A 20,213-nucleotide genomic window follows, 5' to 3' on the forward strand; every position below is an offset into this window, starting at 1 on the left:
GGTGAGGCATAAAACAGGGAGAGAGATGTTTGATTGCCAAAAATGTTCACCACTGATGAGAGCAATATAGTCTAGAGTCCAGGCTAAAGAAAGACTCTGTACGGAAGATGGTGGCATTCCCCAGAATCCTTTGTTTATGATGACATTGTGCTGATTGCATCAAGGCCTAGAATACTGCAGAGTCTCTTGGCACACATCTGTAACCCTCAAAGGAGTCTGGCCTGTTCATCCATACAATAAAGACCAAGTGGATGAAGAAATCAGATCAAAGAGCTGGAGGTGTTAAGTCAGGTTCAACTTAGAGTAACCTAGAGTAAAAGTTAAAGAGGTGTGCTATGGTCAGAGACAACTGGAATTTCATGAACTCACAGCTGGGTTTTTTTGCACCTCAGGGAGATCTGACTAGCTCCAGGTCTCTGGAAATCCTGGCCTCTCTCCCCTCACCTGTTTGGTTTCCCAAATCATATTTATTAGCTATTTGTAAAAGTTGGTTCCACTTGGTACAACTTTGTTTCTTTACACACACACACACACACACACACACACACAGACACACACACACACATACATGCGCGCCCGCGCACCCACCATCACCACCTATTGCCAGTGCCCTCCATCAAACTGCCAGTAATCACATATCTGCACCCACCCAAACTCTTCTTTGCTATTGGAGGGACCCACGTGTCTCAGCTCACTTGTGGAGCCATGATCTTCTCTCTCCTGAGCCCAGTGACTGATGACCATTTTCTTGGCTCAGATCACTACTTCTGTCCGCTTCCTAGGGTCCTTTCTGATGACTCACTCTAGGAGTGACTTCTCAGAATCACAGCTATTTATTTTCAGTAGAAAAACATTTTTCACAAAATGTAACCATAAAGGACAACTTCTGCCCAAAGTGAAAAAGTAACTGTTTGTGCTTCACTGCTGTGTTCTCTCACACCAGCACAATATATCCACGAAGACTACAATGCTTCCTCCTATAGGTTTTTTAATACAGCATACATTTTGCAAGGGCCCTGTTGTTTTGTTATTTTGATACACGCACGTTACCCTTTCCCTGTGGTCAGCTGAGGCAAAACCTCTTAAAGGCATGGGTGTGTGTGTGTGTATGTGTGTGTGTGTGTGTGTGTGTGTGTGTGTGTGTGTGTGTGTGTGTTTCAGACACAATAGGGGGAGAAGTGAAAACTAACATCCTATTCCACAGGTAGACCCAGGAGAAGAACCCAGGTGGGAGAGCAGATGTTGGTGGTAGATCAGAACAGGTGCAGCCTGAGCCTAAGAAATATCTCCAGTCAGGAGGAAGCATCTTCCTAGCCCTTTGTGGAATAATTCCATTAACACTAATTAAAACTACAGTAAAAATAGGAGGCCTCAGACCAAACACTTGATACTTACTAGCTGTGTGACCCTGGGCAAGTCACTTAACCCCAATTGCCTAAAAAAAAAAAGATGTCCATGAAGTAGGCAGTCTGGACAGTTATAATAGAGACAAGCCATAAAAGCGCTATGGGTATGTTTGTGGAGATTTTACATACTTCTGCTTTCAAAGCAATAAAATAAAGCTGAGTTCATAATCTACAACAAACAAGTATTCCTAAAATGAATCAAATCAATATACAATTATACAAATATGCAGACATAATATAGAAAGATCCAGAAGTTTCAATGTTCACAAATGAAAAGGGCTGAGCTTTGATGGAATGGGAGAGAAATGAGGGGCAGAGGGGGCAAGGGAGGAGGGTGAAAGAGATCCATCTAAACCTCTGAGAGAAGAAGGTTTGGTTTCTTTTATACAGCTATATCTACCTACATAGATACACACATCTATCTATCTATCTATCTATCCATCTGTCATCTATCTACCTCTCCATGCATATATAGATATATGTGTCCTAAATGTGCTAGAAAAGAATAGAATATTGTTGGGAAGATAAAAGATTGTTCTTAGAAAATTTTTTAGATATTGAAACATATCCTTTTTTCTAGGTTGTCATACTTTGTACTAACTCATGACTGCTTTCCTTATTTTATTTTGTGTATATACACATAAATAAAATTTTGCATATATATGTATGCATGTATGTACATGTACATATGTATGTGTAGTATATATATGTAGGTAGAGCTAGAGATAGAGGGATAGATAGATAGATAGATAAAAGAAAACAAACTCTCTTCTCTCAGATACACAAATATAAATATGGACACAGATATCTCAAATATCTAGAGTTCTCAGGATTATATATACATGTATATTATAAAAGGAAGGTTCTGGTTGGAAAGAAAACTGAAATTGTCTTTGTTTTCTGCATTTCCAAGTCGGTCCCATAGAAGGCCCTCACTGTGGTCCTAGAGCATTGTTTTTCATTAATTTCTATGACAAGGAACCCAAAGTGCATGAAGCTAAGAGCCACAAAACAAAATAAGGGAAGCAGTCATGACTTGGCACAAAGTGTGACAACCCAGAAAAAAGCAAACGTTTCAATATCTGAAGTGGGCTTGATTTTCTATGAACAACCTTTTCTCTCCCCAACAGTATCATATTCTTTTCCGCCACATTTAGGACGCAAGTCAAGCTGTGTCTTATTTTTTATTATAATAAACACAGTCAGTTGACTATAACAAAGACATATTAGTGCTGATCAGTTGAAAGCCAAAATACACCATCAGCTGGGGAGGGGGGAAGCAAGAAAAAAAAAAGTCAACTGATAAAATAAAGGACCAGCCGTCTGGAAAGCTCTATAAAAGGAGAATAAAAAGGGCAGTGTTCTTATGAGACTACCACAGGATGCCAAAATATCTAGCAATGGCGCTTCTGGGGCTGTCATTTCTGGAAACTTGTAGCTAAGACTAACAAACCCCTTATATTAGTGTGGTCTTATGCTTCATGCTTCTTGAATATCTTCAACAAAACATGCACCAAAAAAAAAAAATCTTGCGAGCCATATTTAAAATATGTAACACAAGGTTCTGAGTAAGATTCTTGTAAGGGTAAAATATCATAATGGCACAGAATGGTTTCTTTATGATTATGCTTTTAAAATATTTCCATAGTTTACCAAATTGTATATATTAGAGTATTTAGAATAGCAAGAATGAATATTTCTTGATAAAGAAATATGCAAATAAAATTCAAAACAAGAAAATGATGATTTTCAGTGTCATAGGCTAGAGCTGCAGGGGGGAGGAAAAAGGAAATAAAGGTAAAGACCCTTACCATGTCTTGAATTGCTCTTTTCTCTTGATCAAGCTCCTCACTTAATTTGTCTTTCAGTAAGGTTAGCTGAAATGAAAATGTATTAAATTCTGATTAAAGATAAGAATTTATTTAAAATTCTTTGTGTTCAATAGACTTCACTGAAATTAATTTTGCTCTAAATAATGTAAGGGAGTGGAGAGAACTCTTCAAATAATTTTGAATTCAGGAGGAATGACATGTTATATTAATAATGATAATAGCTAACATTTATATAGCACTTATTATGTGTGAGGCACTTTACAATTTACAATGTGCTTTACAATTATTATCACATTTGATCCTCACAACAACCCTGGGAGAGAGGTGCTATTATCTCCATTTTACAGATGAGGAAACTGAGGCAAACAGAAGTTAAGTGATCTGCCTAAAGTTGCAAAACAGGTGGATTTGAATTTGGATCTTCCTGACTCCAGGCCCAGCCCTCCATCCCCTATGACACTTAGCTAGCTGCAGTTATCTACCTCAGAGTCACTGTGAGGATCAAATGTGATAATTTACTAGTTATTATTACAGTATGTTGCTCTTATATACACATTCAAAATATTTTAAGAAAATCTAGTTAATTTGCAATTATTCCTGAAAATCTAGCACCTCATCTCCAGAGAATTGGCTACCAGGTGACAAGCAATTCATTTGACAAAGATCTGGGGATAAGTGGTTAGACGATATAAACAATGACCAAAAGAAGAAATGTAAACTGTTAACCACATAGAAAAAATCAGCTCTAACTCACTGATAATTAGAGAAATACAGGTTATATCATCAACTCCAAAGTTTCACCTGATGTCCGTCAATTGGCAAAGTTGACAAAACAGGGGAATGACAAATATTAACAAACGTTAATGCATTGTTAGTGGAGCTACACACTGGACCGCTATTTTGGGAAGCAATTTTAAACTATCCCAAGTAGACTCAAGTGTACAAAAATGTTCATAGCAGTTCTTTTTGTTATGACAAAGAACTGGAAGCTAAGAAGGAGCCCATCAATTAGGAAATGGCTGAATAAATTGTGGTGTATATATATACATATATATATGTACCATAATATTCACAACAGAACTTTTATGATAACAAAAAGCTGGAAACAAAGTCAGTTGAACAAATTACGGAATATGGATGTAATGGAATATTATGGCACCTGAAGAAACAACAAATATGAATTCAAAGAAACATGGGAAGACTTGGATGAACTGATGCAAAGTGAAGAAAGCAGGACAAGGAGAAAAATAAACACAACGACTACAGTATCTAAATGAAAGTAATACTAAACGGGAGTAGAACTCAGCCTATTCATGAATAAATGATGAACAAACTCTCCTCCTCTTGAGGAGAGGTGAGGAACTATGTCAACAGAATTATGTATATTTTGTCAGTCACTGCCATGATATTAACTGGTTATACTGAACTGTTTTTGTTTGCTTTTGTCAAATGAAGGTGTTCTGTGAGGAGAATTCACTTCTGCAGTATTATATTCAGTTTTGGTGACTATATTTTAGGAATAATATCAATAAGCTGGGTATCTAAAGGAGAACAACATTATGGTGAAGGGCACTGAGTTCACACTCTATGCATCTCAGTTGAAGTCATTTGGAAAGTTTAGTTGGAACATGATTACTGGCTCACAGTAGTTGAAGTTCTGTGGAAAAAGAATTAGTCTTGCCCTGTTTGGCCCAGTGGGCAAAACTAGGAATTGTGGATGGAAGGTACAAAAAGTCAAAATTTGGCTTCAAGTCAAGGAACTCACATTTTACCAGACTAAACAACATGTAGACAGAGAAAGTTAGGCAAGGGAGGGGTTGGGTGATCAAGGGACCCCTGCCCACTTGGGTCTCCCAATCTGCTCCACAAAAGTGACTCCTATCAATTCTCTGCTATACAAGCATATGCAAAATACATATAAAATAAATCTAAGGTAAGTGGGGGACAGGGTAACTAGCAGCTAGGGAATCAGGGGAAAAAAACATATATATGAGATAGTATTTGAGCTGAAATTTGGAGGAAAATACAGATTCCAAGAGGCAGAGGTGAAGAGGGAGTTCATTTCAGGCTCATGAGGACAACCTGTGTTTGAGACTGGAGAACTGGGAATGTTTAGACTGGAAAAGAGAAGACAAAGGGAATATGACAGTTGTCTTCAAGAATCAGAAGGGCTGGTGTTTTTTTTTTTTTGGCAAGAGGATCAGACTTGTTCTTTGTGACTGCAAGATAGAGAGATTTGGGCTGGGAAAGAATATTCTTACCTGATTTTGGAACAGGTTGAATGACTGGGCCCCAGTAGTGCTCATTAATGGATGGATGGATATCGACTTGGGCCTCCTCTTAAGCACTGGGTTCTCGAAAGAATATCCCAGTGGAGCAACAAAGCTTAGGCAGGTCCTACCAAGTTGAGAATCCTTCAGGCAAAGGCCCAGTGATGGACTCCCAAGCTAGTAAAATGGAGTCAGATCACAAGTACCTCACCTACTCTTTGGTAGAAACTTAAGCAATCACTCAGAGTAAGAGTAAAGTCTAAGGCATTGTGATTGCAACAATAATTCATTAGAAGTCTATGATGTGTATTGGAAGTAAATATTTTAGTAAAAGAAGTTTTGAGTAAGTTACTTCATAAGGACGGCCATCTGTTATACATGTACATAAGACTAGGCTAATGATAACAGATAACTGGCTCCACTGATAAAGAAACAGCAGGAGAACCAAAGCAAAATTTTCCTAAAGTCCAAGACTTCGAGTGAGGGAAGGAAAAAGTTACAGAAAATATCTTCAACCAGTAACTTGAGGATCTGAATGGAGGTTCTGGCTTCATAGATTTCTTCACTTTTCATGGCCCCAGGCGGCCACCCATGGAACTTTCCTAATAATCCCTAACTATGGAGTCATCTGTATTTGTAGGCCTTTTGCTCCTCTCAGTGTTATTCTGGATAAAAGGAACACAAACATAGAAATTACAATTCCATGATTACATTCCCCCTCCTCCTATGGTTCTTCACCGAATAAATACGACTATTTATCAAGCCTCCTTTCCTTTTCCACACAGAGCAGAAGGTGGGGGAGAAGATGGGGGAAGATTGAGGATTTCTCATGATTCAGAAATGGAATACTAATTACCCTATAAATTTCTACAGGAAATTGGCCGGATAAGATGACCATTTCTTTTGAAAATACTTCCGTAATGTTATTTCTCTTCAAAATAAGACATTGTTTTGCAAATTAAAGCCACCTGAAATTTAAACATTGACCTACTATTGGTTATTATTATGGCTTGGGTAAGCCAGGAAGTATCTTATCTGACTTTGATATCAGAGGAGTTGCCTACTGTTACGAGTACTAATTTTTCCCTAGAATAGGAATGAAAGTGTTAATTTTTATACCATGTACTATAAGCCTGGCTCACTTATATACAAGTGCTTTATTAAGTCAGTTCACGTTTATCTTGGAAAGGTGCCATAGATGGGTGATGAGCTGGGCCTATCATTAAGTAGGAGGAAGAGACCTGTCTGTTTTATATTTGGTACTCTATGTGCTGTTCTTTAATAAGGATATTCTCCAAGGGATGCTATATGGCAAAAAGAGACCACCATGCTGCCAGAAGAATCAAATAACCATTAACTCAAAGGGCAATGGGAACACATGCAGCAGGAGCAAGTAGACTATGGCACGTTACCAATTATGGCTGGCACACAAACAGCGAGGCCAACGCTATAATTGAAGACATGTATAACTGGAATAGGAGGTGGACCAGTCACGTAGTGAGGGATAGACTGAATGGCACATCGATGGCATCAAGATGTAAAAAAAAATAAGGGGGGGGGTGCGGCGGCTGCCAGCGAAAGGTTGAGTCCTCTATGAAACATCTATGAAAAGACAAAGATTAGAAATTCAACATGGAGGGACTGCAATCTGTATCAGTTCAAAGGATACCTACCTTGAAGAAACTGAGAATCCTTTAAAGGATCAAAATAAGTAAAAACCAACACATACCAACATCCTGATGGGTACAACAGACATAAAATGCAGATTCCTATCATTTTTCTCCCCATAATTCAAATACACCCATTAAAAATTTCATTCAGTCTTCTTTATGAACCTTTTAAACGGCTCACAATTAATCACAAGTTATCAAATTTGCAAAATAAGAAAAGGTTTCCAACAACTATACTTTTCAAAGAAGAATTGCAATTTAGGGGAAAATCCCTTCTCATCATTAGTCACCCAACAATAAGCAATGGGACAGATGAACATGTATTATGTCCATTTTCTTTTGCTTTGTATAACTACTTGGAAATTCTGCGGGTTCCCCAAGCATGCAGATATTTCAATTAAAAAGGGTCATTCATCAATGTCAAAAAGTTACAGTACCTTTTGAATCATTTTCTGATCATTCTCCATTCTTTGTTTCATAGCCGAAAGTTCACCTTCTGAAAACAAAAGAAGAAAAAAGCAGACCATGAAATTACATGCTTCTGTCCATGCATTCCAACTGTGTGCACTAGGTCAGTCTGTAAGCCAATGGAATGCACAGTGGACCAAAGTCCTAGCAGGACTGTGACCTTCACAATCGCCCTTGACCTTCCCAGCCTCCTTCCTGCTGTTCAGCCTGCTGGTCAGATGGAGATTAAGAAGTTACTTAAAGAGCCAAGTGTGCACGAGCCCACCACTTCTCCTCAGGACGAGCTGCGGACATCTCTGCTGTTAGTCACAGCCAATACGAAGTGTGTTAGCAGGTCATTCTTGATTACACCTGCTAAGCTTGAGAGCAAATGAGAAGTGAAAACGTGCAATCCCGACATTTTGGATGGTGGCGTATTTGAGCGATGCTGTCATACTGCTGACTTGGTAACTGATTTTATTTTCACACAGTTCAGCTTTTCACTGATCAACCTAGTGACAGCACTGGGGAGTTAACACAAGATCATTCATATCTGCAAATAATCAAAATACACTTATAAATGCACACGTGTTTAGTAATTTAGTTATAAGAGATTGTGACACCACAGTCTGTGATACAAATTCCCATTTATGCTTTAAAATGAACCCCAGAAAATGAAGTTAAGAAGCATGTTTCCTAAGATGCGTTCTGTTTCTGCACAAAGCATATTCAAACATTATCTGAACTTGTACACGTCCATAATATAGCTTTTGCATTATGTTTGCAATATGTAACTTCTGAATTACAGATTATTGAAAGTCCTTAACTGTTTACAGTTTTCTCTAAGCATACAAAACTTCAGATTAAGTTTCTTAAACGTTAGTCAAAAGGCAAGAATTAAACAGCTCTATCATGATGTCACCACGTTAAAATGGTAGAGTTCAGAAATGAGCAGCAAATGCCCTGACTCCCAGAAAAGAATGCTTAAAAAAAAAATAAAGTATTTTCCCCTGAAATAGATCATGGATCATCCACAAGAATGTTCCAAATTCCAAGCAGACCAAGCAAAAGGATTAGAAAAATGTGCAAGATTCATACATGGTAGCCTGTAATTGAAATCTTAGGGGAACTCAGACTGATTTGCACTCGTCAACCGGCTCACAGATCACTTCAAAATGTTACCTAAGAGTGTATTTGCCTTTTCACAGAGTTGAAGGTCCTCTTCAAGTTCCGCAGTGGCCTTATTCATTCTGTCATTTTCCCTTCTGAGGTCGCTAATCTCCTTTTCTAGTTGTGCTATTTTCTCATTGTGTTCTTCCTTTAAGGATTCCTAAAAGACCAGAAATTTCATATTTCTAAGCCAGGATTTAAATATGAGACACACAAGAGCCATAAATATACAGCAGCTCCAACATATCATTTTCTGAATTCTATTACACATTTATTTATCCTATGAATAGAGAAAATGAAAGAGCTTGCTGGAAGAAAGACTGCAGTACATTATGTACAAAGACCATAACACATGGGGACATTTTATTGACAGGAATAATGCATATCATACTGTTTGTGCGCCCTCATCATTCAGGTCAATTTCTTATGGAGGCTGTGTCCGGGGAGGCAGCTGGGGTCTCTCCACCCACACTTCCCTCTGTGTGTTTCTGAAGCGTTGTCCGTAACTAGGCAAGCTGGGGAGACTGTGGATGGGCAGCACCAGGGGGTTGGAAAGTGCATGGCTAAGGAGGGGGCCTTGTTGCTTTTGTATTATTGCTCAGTGTCACTGCTGCCAGTGTCAAGAAGAGCACATCACATGTCAAACCAGTGACGTTTCCAGGCTGGGAGCCACATGGAGTCCATCAGGCCCGCCGATAGCCACACAGTGGGTTTTCTGCTTGGTGCAGGAGCCACCCAGAGGCAATTCATATTCTGAACATTAACGTGGCTTTGCATGCCTGTCACACTTGGACTGTGCAAGCGGTTAATGCTATTGAAGACTTCGGTTTAAATCTCTATGCAAACAGTGATTACCTTGTAAGAAGGTTTCAGGATAACTTACAACAAAAGACTTTAAAATTATAGTTTTAGTAAAGCAAACTCATTTACATTTTTATTATGTGTGTCTTTTGTTTAAATCTTGCCACGTCCATTATGGTAGAGTCTTTTTCTTACGCAACTGAAGGTTATTGGGTAGCCAGTCTTTTTTTTTTCTTGTCTGTTTCAAAGCTATTGAAAACATCTGAATATCCTCTCTGATGGCGCCCTTGATGTGACTGCCACACTCTTCTTTAAAATGAAGATGTAACAGATTTTTAGAAGCTGGAGTCAAACTTTACCTCAAACTATAATACATCCAACTAAGCCTTGTGTCTATAAAGATATTAAATAATTCGCTGGGGAGGGGGAGGGGAAATCATGACATTTCTATGTATCACTTATTCTGCTCTAAAATAAAAGTGCTTGTAGTTGTTAAAAAAAAACAGGTAACTAAGATAAAGAGTGATTCTCAAAGCTTGCTACCTAGAATACTATAAATAAATTAGAGCTTTGAAAGCCATCTTCAGTCAAAGTGAGAAATGAAAAATCTCTAGCTACAAATGCTGAATAATTACTAACAAAAGTGATGAAACTCACTCCAAGACCCCAATATTTTTATCCTAATTAATAGAACTCTTACCCTTTGATTAATTTAAAAGATGTGTGAAGGTAAATGACTTGTTTGCCTGCATGATTCCCAATCATTTCAAAGAAAAAATGTAGCTAACATGTATTATATAAAGTTGTGATTCACTCCCAAATATGCATGTTTAAATTTTATTTTAGATTTTTAAAAGGGCAACTGAAATAATAAATCCTGATAAATTCGGCTATTATTTTGAGTTATATTTATATTTTTGTTTGATGGGAAAGTATATTTTTTTCTAGAAATGTTGGGTTCTTTTAATTAATAAGGTATAATTAATTATTATTAACTAGAAAAACTTGCCTATATCTCATAAATATCAACCGTTGTTTTCTTAATAAAGACCTCTCATATTTGAAGTCATTCATTTCTTGTCTGACATTATCCAATTCTAAATCACTTCAGAATATATTTATAGACTCAAAAGGCTTTTAAAATAACCCGTCCAGACCTTAATAGGCTTAAGAATTAGTTCCTTACCAGTGGCAGAATTTGAATATCAACAGCTGATGATTACAGGAGGGCCTATTATCATAAACTAAACAACCTAATTTGAATTAATCAGGTGAAGTGATGTGAAGAATTTAACATGATTTAAGACCTAAATACTACCCCTACTTCATTTTTTTTTATTGTCTTAGAGCAATAACTTGGGAAAATAGAACTGGTTAATTTCCTCATTCATCAATTTATAACTCATTCTTCTCTCAGATAATCTTTAGCTCTGGCTCCACCATCTGTTATAAAGAAGAACTGCAAGTAATTAACTATTCAGTGTCCTGAAGCAATGAGGACACTCATTAGCAAAATGAACAAAGGAATAGTTCTCTGTAGCTACAGTCATCTGTTACACTTTGAGTGGCAGGTTTTGTGGGAGTGTTTTTTCTACCATCTGCCCACAGCAGTAGTTTTTGGCTTGCTTAAACCAAGAGACTTTTAAATTAAATAGTGTAAGCAAAGCACAATTAGGAGGAAGGTGATCATTAAATGGTAGTTAACAAAATACATCCAGTCCTTTAAAACTACATTGTACAGTAAATGTCTATCTGTGCTGATCTATTATCAGTTTGAATTATTTAAAAATAAATGCATTTACACGATTGAAATGAAGATTTTCTATCACATGAGGCTGAGTACTTTGGGCACTTTTACAAAGTTTTGGTAACACTTCTGTTACCCCATAACCACGCCTTGAATATCTAGCCTGCTTGGCATATACGCCATTTCTCAACTGAGTCTTTGTGACATATGTAGTTTCCCCGGTCCTCAGCCCTTGAGGCCCCAAAACATCCCTGTGAGAGTGGGAATAACTTTAGGAAGCACAAGGACTACCTTAGGCCTTTCTGCATCTTCTCAGCAGCTTCTATCAGAGGGTGGAGGAGCAAGTCTGTCTCATCTCTGCAACTATCATGCCTAATATCTAGGCTTCTCAAAAAGATATGGGTCAGGGAGGGGCTGCCTGATGCCAGCCCACTGTCCCCTGACAGCCTCAGAGAAGAGCAGGTGCTTTCCTGGGGAAGTGACAGCCAGACACTGGGTAACACATAGAGGCAGTGCAGCCCTGGGGTGCTATCTCTCCTGAGTGACAGCTCTGTTTCAGAGGCATGCTCACCAAGGACGTGGGTGGGTGGGAGGGGGCTCATTTGCTCCTGTCAACATTTGGGGCAAAGAACATTTAAAGAAAAGATGCTCTAAACCAAGAGCACCGCTTGGGAGAGGACAAAGGCTAAGCGTTAAGATGCTCCAAGAGGAGGCCACTAGATGGCACAGTGGATAGAGCACTGGCCCTGAAGTCAGGAGGACCTGAGTTCAAATGTGGTCTCAGGCCAAACACTTGACACTTAGATGTGTGACCCTGGGCAAGTCACTTAACCCCAATTGCCTAAAAAAAAAAGTGTCCCAAGAGAAAAGATTATTTTATAATATAACTCTTCTCTTTTCTACCCATGCCCCACATATTCTTGGGGAACATTTGAAATCATTTAAGTCTAACCCCTTCATTTTCCTTATATTACCTGTCCAAATGAGACGAGGAGTAAATAGCATAGGGAGGATGTAAACTCACGGCCTCTAACTCCAATCCATCATAACAGGAAAGAGAAAATGGATATAAACTTGCTTCCTAAACTTTTCTTGGCCACTGACAACTCCCTGTACCTGTTCACTCTTTTTTTTTTAAATTTTTTGAGGCAATCAGGGTTAAGTGACTTGTCCAGAGACATACAACTAGTAAGTGTCTAAGACTGTATTTGCACTCAGTTCCTGCTGACTCCAGGGCTGGTGATGCTCTATCTGCTTTGACACCTAGCTGCCCCTGCCCATTCACTCTTACTGCATTTCCCCCCCTCCCCCACCAATAAAAAATCAAACCCCACACAAAAACCCACAAGAACTTTTCCAAAACAACGCAAAGCGGTGGAGCAGGTACTAATTAATGAGGGAATTCATCTTCTGTTACCGAAAGATGTTACTTCTTCTATTTGTTTTGTCAGAATGTGCCATTTAAAGAATTAGTTAATGTATCTTCATTTCCCAAAACAACTGTTGAAATACTGTTCTTAAAAATAAATCCCCCAGAAAAGTACATGTGAAAGATAATAAAGCTGATTGACACTAAGATTTTTTTAATATGATTTCATTACCAATGTCAGTAAAATATCATAGGTATTCCAGGGCTATCCCTGGTTTTACGGCAACTTCTACGAAGCAATTCTGCCCAAAAGTCCATCAGTTTCTCCAACTTCAGACACTAGGCACCTCTCTTTTTTTCACCACAAGGTGGGGCAATTGTATAAGGCGAAGTCTTCACTTAGTCCTCACTGATTTACCAGAATGTACTTCACTACAAGGCGCAGACTTTCTTAGGAGATTATTCCCAAAGGGTAGAAAGCATTTTCCCTTATGCTTTCTTTTCAGCACACGCATTTTTAAAAAGAGACATAGAGGCAGGGGGAATGTTCTTTTTTCTTTTCTGCTCTATATCACATTGTCATGAAATCAAACAAGATACAAGCCCCACACATCCCTGACCTGCGGCCATATCAGCCCTGGAAGGGCACCTAGGCCACCTGTCCCCCGCAAGAGGACTTTCTATATAACATACGCCCAAACAGTTTACCACTCTCACAATCTTTATACAATCTCAGTGTAATAGAGAAAAATCTAAAACATGGTCAGGAAAAGTGAACCAGTGATAAAAGACCTTTCCATTCCAATAGAATGTAAGCTCCTTGAAGGCAGGGGCCATTTTTCATTTTTGTCTCTCTAGCACAGTGTCTGGCACATACTAGGGGTTTAATAAAGGCTAGTGGATTGATTTGATTTTTTAATCCATTCAATAAATATCTGTTGAGTACCAACTATGGACAAAGCTCTATGCTAGAAACTGGGGGGAGGGGTGCTGGGAATGGTGGGGCATGGGGCAAAGAAGAGTGAAATGGTGTTTGGCCTTAAATATATGAATGGGAAGGGGATGAGAAAAGGGGGGGAATGGGGTTCTTCCGCCTCACGTGTTTTAAAAATCGCTTTTTGTCTAAGTCTCTCTTTCACCTACCTGCCACATACCTTATTTTACCTTGCTTCTTCCTTATTTGTGAAGGTAGCTTGCACACATTTATTCAGTTCTAAGTTCTATGGGGTCAGGAACACAGTTGTTTTCATCTTTGTATCATTTGCCACCTTGCATGGGGCCTGGAACATGTTTTAGCAAAGACCTCTGGGGTTAGACAGGGCCTCTCAGACTTAGGCATCATGTTCCTGATGCAAAATGGCTTCAACTCAGAGCTCCACTAAATTTCTCTAATGTGAAAGTCAGGGGCTCAGCCCTAGACATATCAATAAGATTATCCTCAGCCTCTTGACTATGATTGGCCTTGACTTAGTTTAAAGGACCAGGGATTACAAGATAAATCTGAATTAGCAATTGGGGTTCCTTAAGAAATCCAAGAGTGATGTTACTCATGTTCTTGACCTCAACCCTTCCTTGCTGGCTCAGGATGAGGACAGCTTTCTCGGTGCCTGGACTTTTAAATTTCTTTTCTTTCTCAGAAGGAAAATTGATGTCAAACCTCCTAGCCACTTCCTTTTCTCTTTCCTTAGACATCAATCCATGGTTTGAGCAGTAAGGCAACCTTTGACTTCTTCTGCATGAAGGGAAATTGGACAATCTATGAACTTCTTTTAAACATACTTTCATAATTATATTTCAATATATGACACGCTCTATAGGCTTCACCAGAGAGCTATGACACACAAAAAAAAGGTTAACAAGTCTTGCTTCAGAACTATTCTTAAGGCTCTTGGTAGGAAGTCAGTTGGTCAGTCAAAAAACATTTTGTAAGGGCTTACTCACTCGGTTCCTGCCCTCAAGGAGCTCATATTCATTGCATCTTTCAGAATCTCTAAAATAAAGTAGGGAGCTTCAAACTCTTCTGATTTAGGTCAAATTTAAAATTAAAAACAATGCCATTGGATCAGTTCTGCCCCCACCAAAAAAAAATTGTGTTTTTCCTCCATTTTTTCTTCTTTGATAGTTTTCTAGTTTGGAGTAGTTTTCCCCCAAGGGAAAAAAAAAATGGGGCACTTTGTTTTCATTCTAAATAGGAAATTGTTCATTTTGTATCTGTAAGATGGGGACACTAATGCCTTTAGTTCCTTCCTCCCAGGATTGCTGGGAAACTCAAATGAGAGCATAAGGAAGCTATCTGTAAACCCTAAAACACTAGCATAAATGTCCACGGTTCTTATGATGATTATGAAATTACTGCTGTTGTTTCTGAACTGGATCTTCTACAAGGTGCCTCCAAGATTAAAAAAAAGTACTAGCTTAATTCCTTCTATGACCTACAAGCTCTCTCAAGAGGGGTAATAATTTTGACCACACAAACTTTCCTCCCTCTGAAATTGAATCTTTTTGATATTTGCTAAAGATATTTTCACAATTAGCCCATACTTTCCCTTTCAACTTACCAATTTGGAAAACTTATTTTCTTTATAGGATGCTAATTGTTCCTGTAAATCTGTTATTATATCATTTTTCTCCATAAGCTTTCTTTTGAAAATATTTATATTCACTGAGGGTATTTTTGCAACTTCTTCATCTACTTCAAAGAAGTGCTGTTGGAAAAAAAAAACATCCAGAATCAAAAATAAAAATCAGACAAAATTAAGTAACAATATGGTCTTTTACCTCTGTGGTCCTTTTCTAAATGACTTAGTACTCCCAAGTATAAGTTTCTATAATTGTACCCCAAAGATTAGATGTTATATCTTCCAAAGCCAGCAATGTTGAGCATAGTACTTTCTATCCTAAAAGACATTAAGAAATTACGCACTAAAACATTTATAGAATGACATACATAGCATAGTTTGCCTTTTTGCTTGCATGGGTCATGAAAATATGGTTGTTATTGGGGGTTTTTTTGTTTTTGTTTTAATAAGGCAATTGGGGTTAAGTGACTTGCCCAGAGTTACACAGCTAGGAAGTATTATGTGTCTGAGGCTGAATCTGAACTCAGGTCTTCCTGACTCCAGGGCTGGTGATCTATCCACTGTACCACCTAGCTGACCCTGTTATTGGTTTTTTTTTTAAGCTACTTATTCATTATAACCAAGAGTTTCTTGTCTCATTTTCTCCACTGAGGGGTTGGCAGGATTTGAGCCTATAAAAAGATGGGGCCTCTGAATTTCAATAGTTTAATTATTTCTCCTTAGGTTTGCAACAGTGATAGGAAGTCTATGAGTTTGGGAAGAAAAAAGATTCCACTTACTTGGCATCAGCTGCTCAGATGCTCATGTGATTAGCAGCACATATATATTAAGTGCTGAAAAATAATACAAATGCAGTAGCTTTCAGCAAATGAAAACTGAATGTAGACACTGCCTTGTAAAGTAATACCATTCACTGTTGAAGTTTAAGGTTTTCATTTTAAAATAGAAAATTTTTCATTTAAACATTCTAAAGTTGCAGGATCATATATCATTGTTTCCCAGACCACATCATATGTGCAGACAGGTAAAATGTCTAAATTTTCTTCTGTAGGTTGTTACACCATCCTCAGTGTCAGGTAAGTAGCTCAGAGGCTTCAGAGGAAAAAAAGGAGGGAGTTAGGAGGGGCAGTATGGAAGGAAGAGACAGATTTTAAAAGTTTATGCCATACAGGACCAAACAACATTTATTAAGTACCTTTGGTATGAAATATACCATGATACCTGTTGGGAGAGATATAAAGTTTAGATGAGATAACCCTTGCCCTCATCAAGTTTACAAACTGAAGATGGCTCAAGAGCTCTACAGAGCTAGCACTTGTCAACTGAAAGCCAATCTAGTACTCTAATTGGTCTTTTTTGATGGAAGGAAGGAAGGAAGGGAAGGAGGAAGGAGTAAAACAAAGAAATGAAGGAGAGAAAAAGGAAAGAAGGCGAGAAAGATAAAGGGGAGGGAAGGAGAAAAAGAAAGAAAGAGAAGAAAGAGAAAGAAAGAAAAAAGGGAGAAAGAGAAGGGATAGGAAGGAGTGAGAAAAAAATCATTCAGTAAGCACTGCTAATACAAGTACAGTCCCTGCCCTCAAGAAGCTTACAATCTAATGGATGAAAATAATCCATATGGGGCATGCAATCCAGGAAGGAGTGTTTTGATCTGAGAAGTCATAAAGATGATAAGTGGAGACATGGGACAATTGAATGACATACCCTTTCTAGGAATGGTAATGTCGCTTTGATCTCTTTTCCTGGAAGAAGAACTCCAGGCACATGGGCATATGCATATATCATAGCCAGAGGATGGTTGGAATACTGGCAGGTTGGTCAGGGGCTAGCTAGACATGGTGAACTCTTATCAATCAGGAGATGACCAGCCTAGGACAAGAGCTGTTTCAAAGCCATCCCAGAGACAATGAGGTTGTCTGCACGTACCAACAGCTCGTAGTTAGTTATGCCTCCTATATCCCACTTTCTCTAAGTAACCAGCAGTACTCAAAAGCCACAGCAGTCTCAGGATGTATATAGTAAGGGATGTTTGGGGAAGGCTACAAACTATGCATCTGTGTCTGTGGCTGGGAATGGTCCATGGAGAATTCTGGAAAGAAAATGAGGGAGTGTCTGGTGCAGTGCCTGGCATACAGGAGGTATTTAATAAATGCTTGCTGGCTGGTTTGACTGATTAGATGACCTCTAAGATTCCTTTTCTAGCTATATTTTTCTGTGACTTATTGTTTATTATTTTCCCATTCTTTCATTATAATATTATAGCTATGTATATTAAAAACCCAAATGTAAGACAGTGAAATCTAATGACTTTGGTGATTCTACAAGTCCATCATCTAACTAATGTATGTACTCCTATGTGGAACATAATCCACCCATACTTTCTTATCCTGTGCATTTTTTCTTTTTTTTTTCCTCGCCCTCCCATAAATCTTGCATGGCTGATGTCACACTGTGTCCCCTCACTCACTTTATGTTCCACTGGCCTAACCTACTGTTTGCCCAGGTTGTCCCCTGTGCTTGGAATGCTCTTCCGCATTACCTCTCACTCACAGAATTCTTCTTTCCTTCAAAGCACTGCTCAGGTACATCCTCCTTAGCCACTGGTTCTCCATTTCTCCATTTCCCATTCTATTTCTCTCAGATGTCACTTTCTATTTACTTCACATACATTTTGTGTATGCTAGAATGTAAGCCAATTGAGGGTAGAAACTGGTTTCTTATCTTTGCATAATTTCTTGCAACTAGTAGGCGCTCAATAAATGCTTGACCACTTGAATTGATTGATACCCTAGAAATCTTCCTCTCCTCTTCACCTTATGTGGGTACCAGTGTCTCCCTCAGGCTGCCCATTTTGTTAGCTTCTATCTCAACATGACAGGCTCTATTTCATTCTCTGATCATCGATTTCTTTGAGAATCACAGGATGGAGAAGAAAATTGGGGCATAGCAAACAGACCTCCGAACCTGGACTCAGGAAGAGCTGTGTTCAAAATACAGCTCTAACCCTTAGCAGTTGTGTGACCAATTCACATGACTGCTCTCTGCCTCAGTTTTCTCCTTTGTAAAATGGGGAGAATAATATAGGTAGTACCTCCTTTAGAGAACTATTGTGTGGCTCAAATGAGACACAATGTTTGTAAAGTGCTTTACAAACCTGAATATGCTAATGATTACTTTTATGAGATCATAGATACAAACCTGATAGCAAACTTGGAAGTCTAGTCTAATACTCTCATTTTATAGATGAGGAAAGGGAAGCTCAGAGAGGTTAAGTAATTTTCCCCAGGTCACACAGGTATAACGTAGTATAGCCAGAATCTGATCTCCCCTCCTCACTTTCCCCTGCTCCCCACCTCCAATCTAGCACTCCATCTACTGAGCCACATGCATTTCATTTTTATAACATCCCTGGTAATATGCCGCGGCTTGCTTACACCCATCAGGAGAGCCCTCTGTGCCTTTTGGTTTCAGTCTGATACTTTAGAGATTGTGGTGGACTTGTAGCATCCTCAGGATGAGACTGATGCCTAAAAGGTGGCTAGGCAGGTTCATTTTAATACAGACTTTTAAGAAGTCTGACACCTGTTAAATACAATCTACAGATTCAAGATAGCATACACAATGCTTTTCTGCCGTTCTTTGTATAAGGAAATGTTCTTACTTGTTGATATTTTTCAAGTTTGTAATGATAAGAAAGAAGATATTTTTTAAAAGATGGGTAGCTAGGGTTGTCGAGAGTGTTTTGGAATTTCCCAGAGGAAAGTCCCTTTCCTTCGACTCAAATCTCATTACATTTGCTAATTTGCCAGATATTAAATTTGAAAAATCAGATCCATATATTAATCCCAAAGAATACTCTCAGTAAACTGAGAAAGATAATCTTGGATTAAAATAGAATTAACTAGTTAATCAGGCAGAAAACTTAACACCTTTACTATCCTAGATTGCCAAAACGTGGTGGCGGTTGCTGTTGCTTTAAAGCAGTATTTGAATATGCTAATGACACTGCATTCAAAGCATGATCAAACAAACTGGGGGGGGGGAGACGGGGGAGGGAGGCGGGGTGCTGAGGGAGGCAGGCACCTGCCCTCAAACAATCTCAGGCTTCCTGGCTCCCAGAATAAAGGAAAGTGAAGTCCCAAGATTTAAGAGAGAGGACCTTCCCCTTGACCTGTAGCCCAAATATTATGAGGAATACAATATGATCCTTCAATATGATGAAACTCTCAACTCTTCTTTTTAAACAATTTTGAAAACAAATGGAGTTAAATCCAGATTAAGAAACTGTCATGGAAAATCCATCCAAGTCCAGAATATCGGGAGAAATAGTAGCTAGAAATTGTCCAAGAAAGAAAAATTCAAGAGTTAGTAGTATAAAATGTACCCTCGTGGGTGCTGGTTGGGTGACAAAGTTTCCACGATACAAAACTCTTAATCTCTATACTGTAACACATAATTGACTATATCATTCCTGCCAAATGACAAGTGTACCTGAGTTAGCAGCAGGAAGTCATAGGGTCATGGATAAAGCTGGAAGGGATCTCATAGGCCAACTACTCCGTCCCCCTTATTTTATAGACAAGGAAACTGATGCCCAGAGAGGTGAAGAGGTGTCCGTGGTCAAGGAAAAGGTCACCAACTGAACCCTACCTCCTAAATGCCTCTGTGAGTTTTATTATAACTTCAAAATAATTTGCACTGGTGCTCTGTGCCCCAGTGGCTGGGGATAGATGATGGGAGTTGAGAAGAATTTCCTGCCCCAACCTAAATATAAGGAAACCGTGAGTGACCTCCTTCCTATTCAGAAGAGGGGGTGTGAAGGTGCTTGCAAAAAACAAAAACAAAACAAAACTTTCTTGTGCTAACTGGATGCAGTAGTGGGCTTGACTAACAAGAGTTGGAAAAGTGACAATTAGATTTAGGCT

At 38.7% G+C, this 20,213-nt stretch overlaps 1 protein-coding gene across 1 annotated transcript in view; it reads right to left on the reverse strand.

The window, feature by feature from the left end:
- CUNH10orf67 (chromosome unknown C10orf67 homolog) overlaps window positions 1-20,213 on the reverse strand; it is a 105,552-nt gene that overhangs the window by 63,395 nt on the left and 21,944 nt on the right. The window contains exons 5-8 of the mRNA XM_020978253.1: window positions 15,271-15,417; window positions 8,808-8,955; window positions 7,616-7,674; window positions 3,218-3,283 (exon numbers count right to left, since the gene is read on the reverse strand). Of these exons, the coding sequence (XP_020833912.1) occupies window positions 3,218-3,283; window positions 7,616-7,674; window positions 8,808-8,955; window positions 15,271-15,417 (420 nt within the window). The remainder of the gene's footprint in view (window positions 1-3,217; window positions 3,284-7,615; window positions 7,675-8,807; window positions 8,956-15,270; window positions 15,418-20,213) is intronic.

This window comes from Phascolarctos cinereus, unplaced genomic scaffold, assembly GCF_003287225.1.
Source record: "Phascolarctos cinereus isolate Bilbo 61053 unplaced genomic scaffold, phaCin_HiC Scaffold_1;HRSCAF=81, whole genome shotgun sequence".
Taxonomy (NCBI): domain Eukaryota; kingdom Metazoa; phylum Chordata; class Mammalia; order Diprotodontia; family Phascolarctidae; genus Phascolarctos; species Phascolarctos cinereus.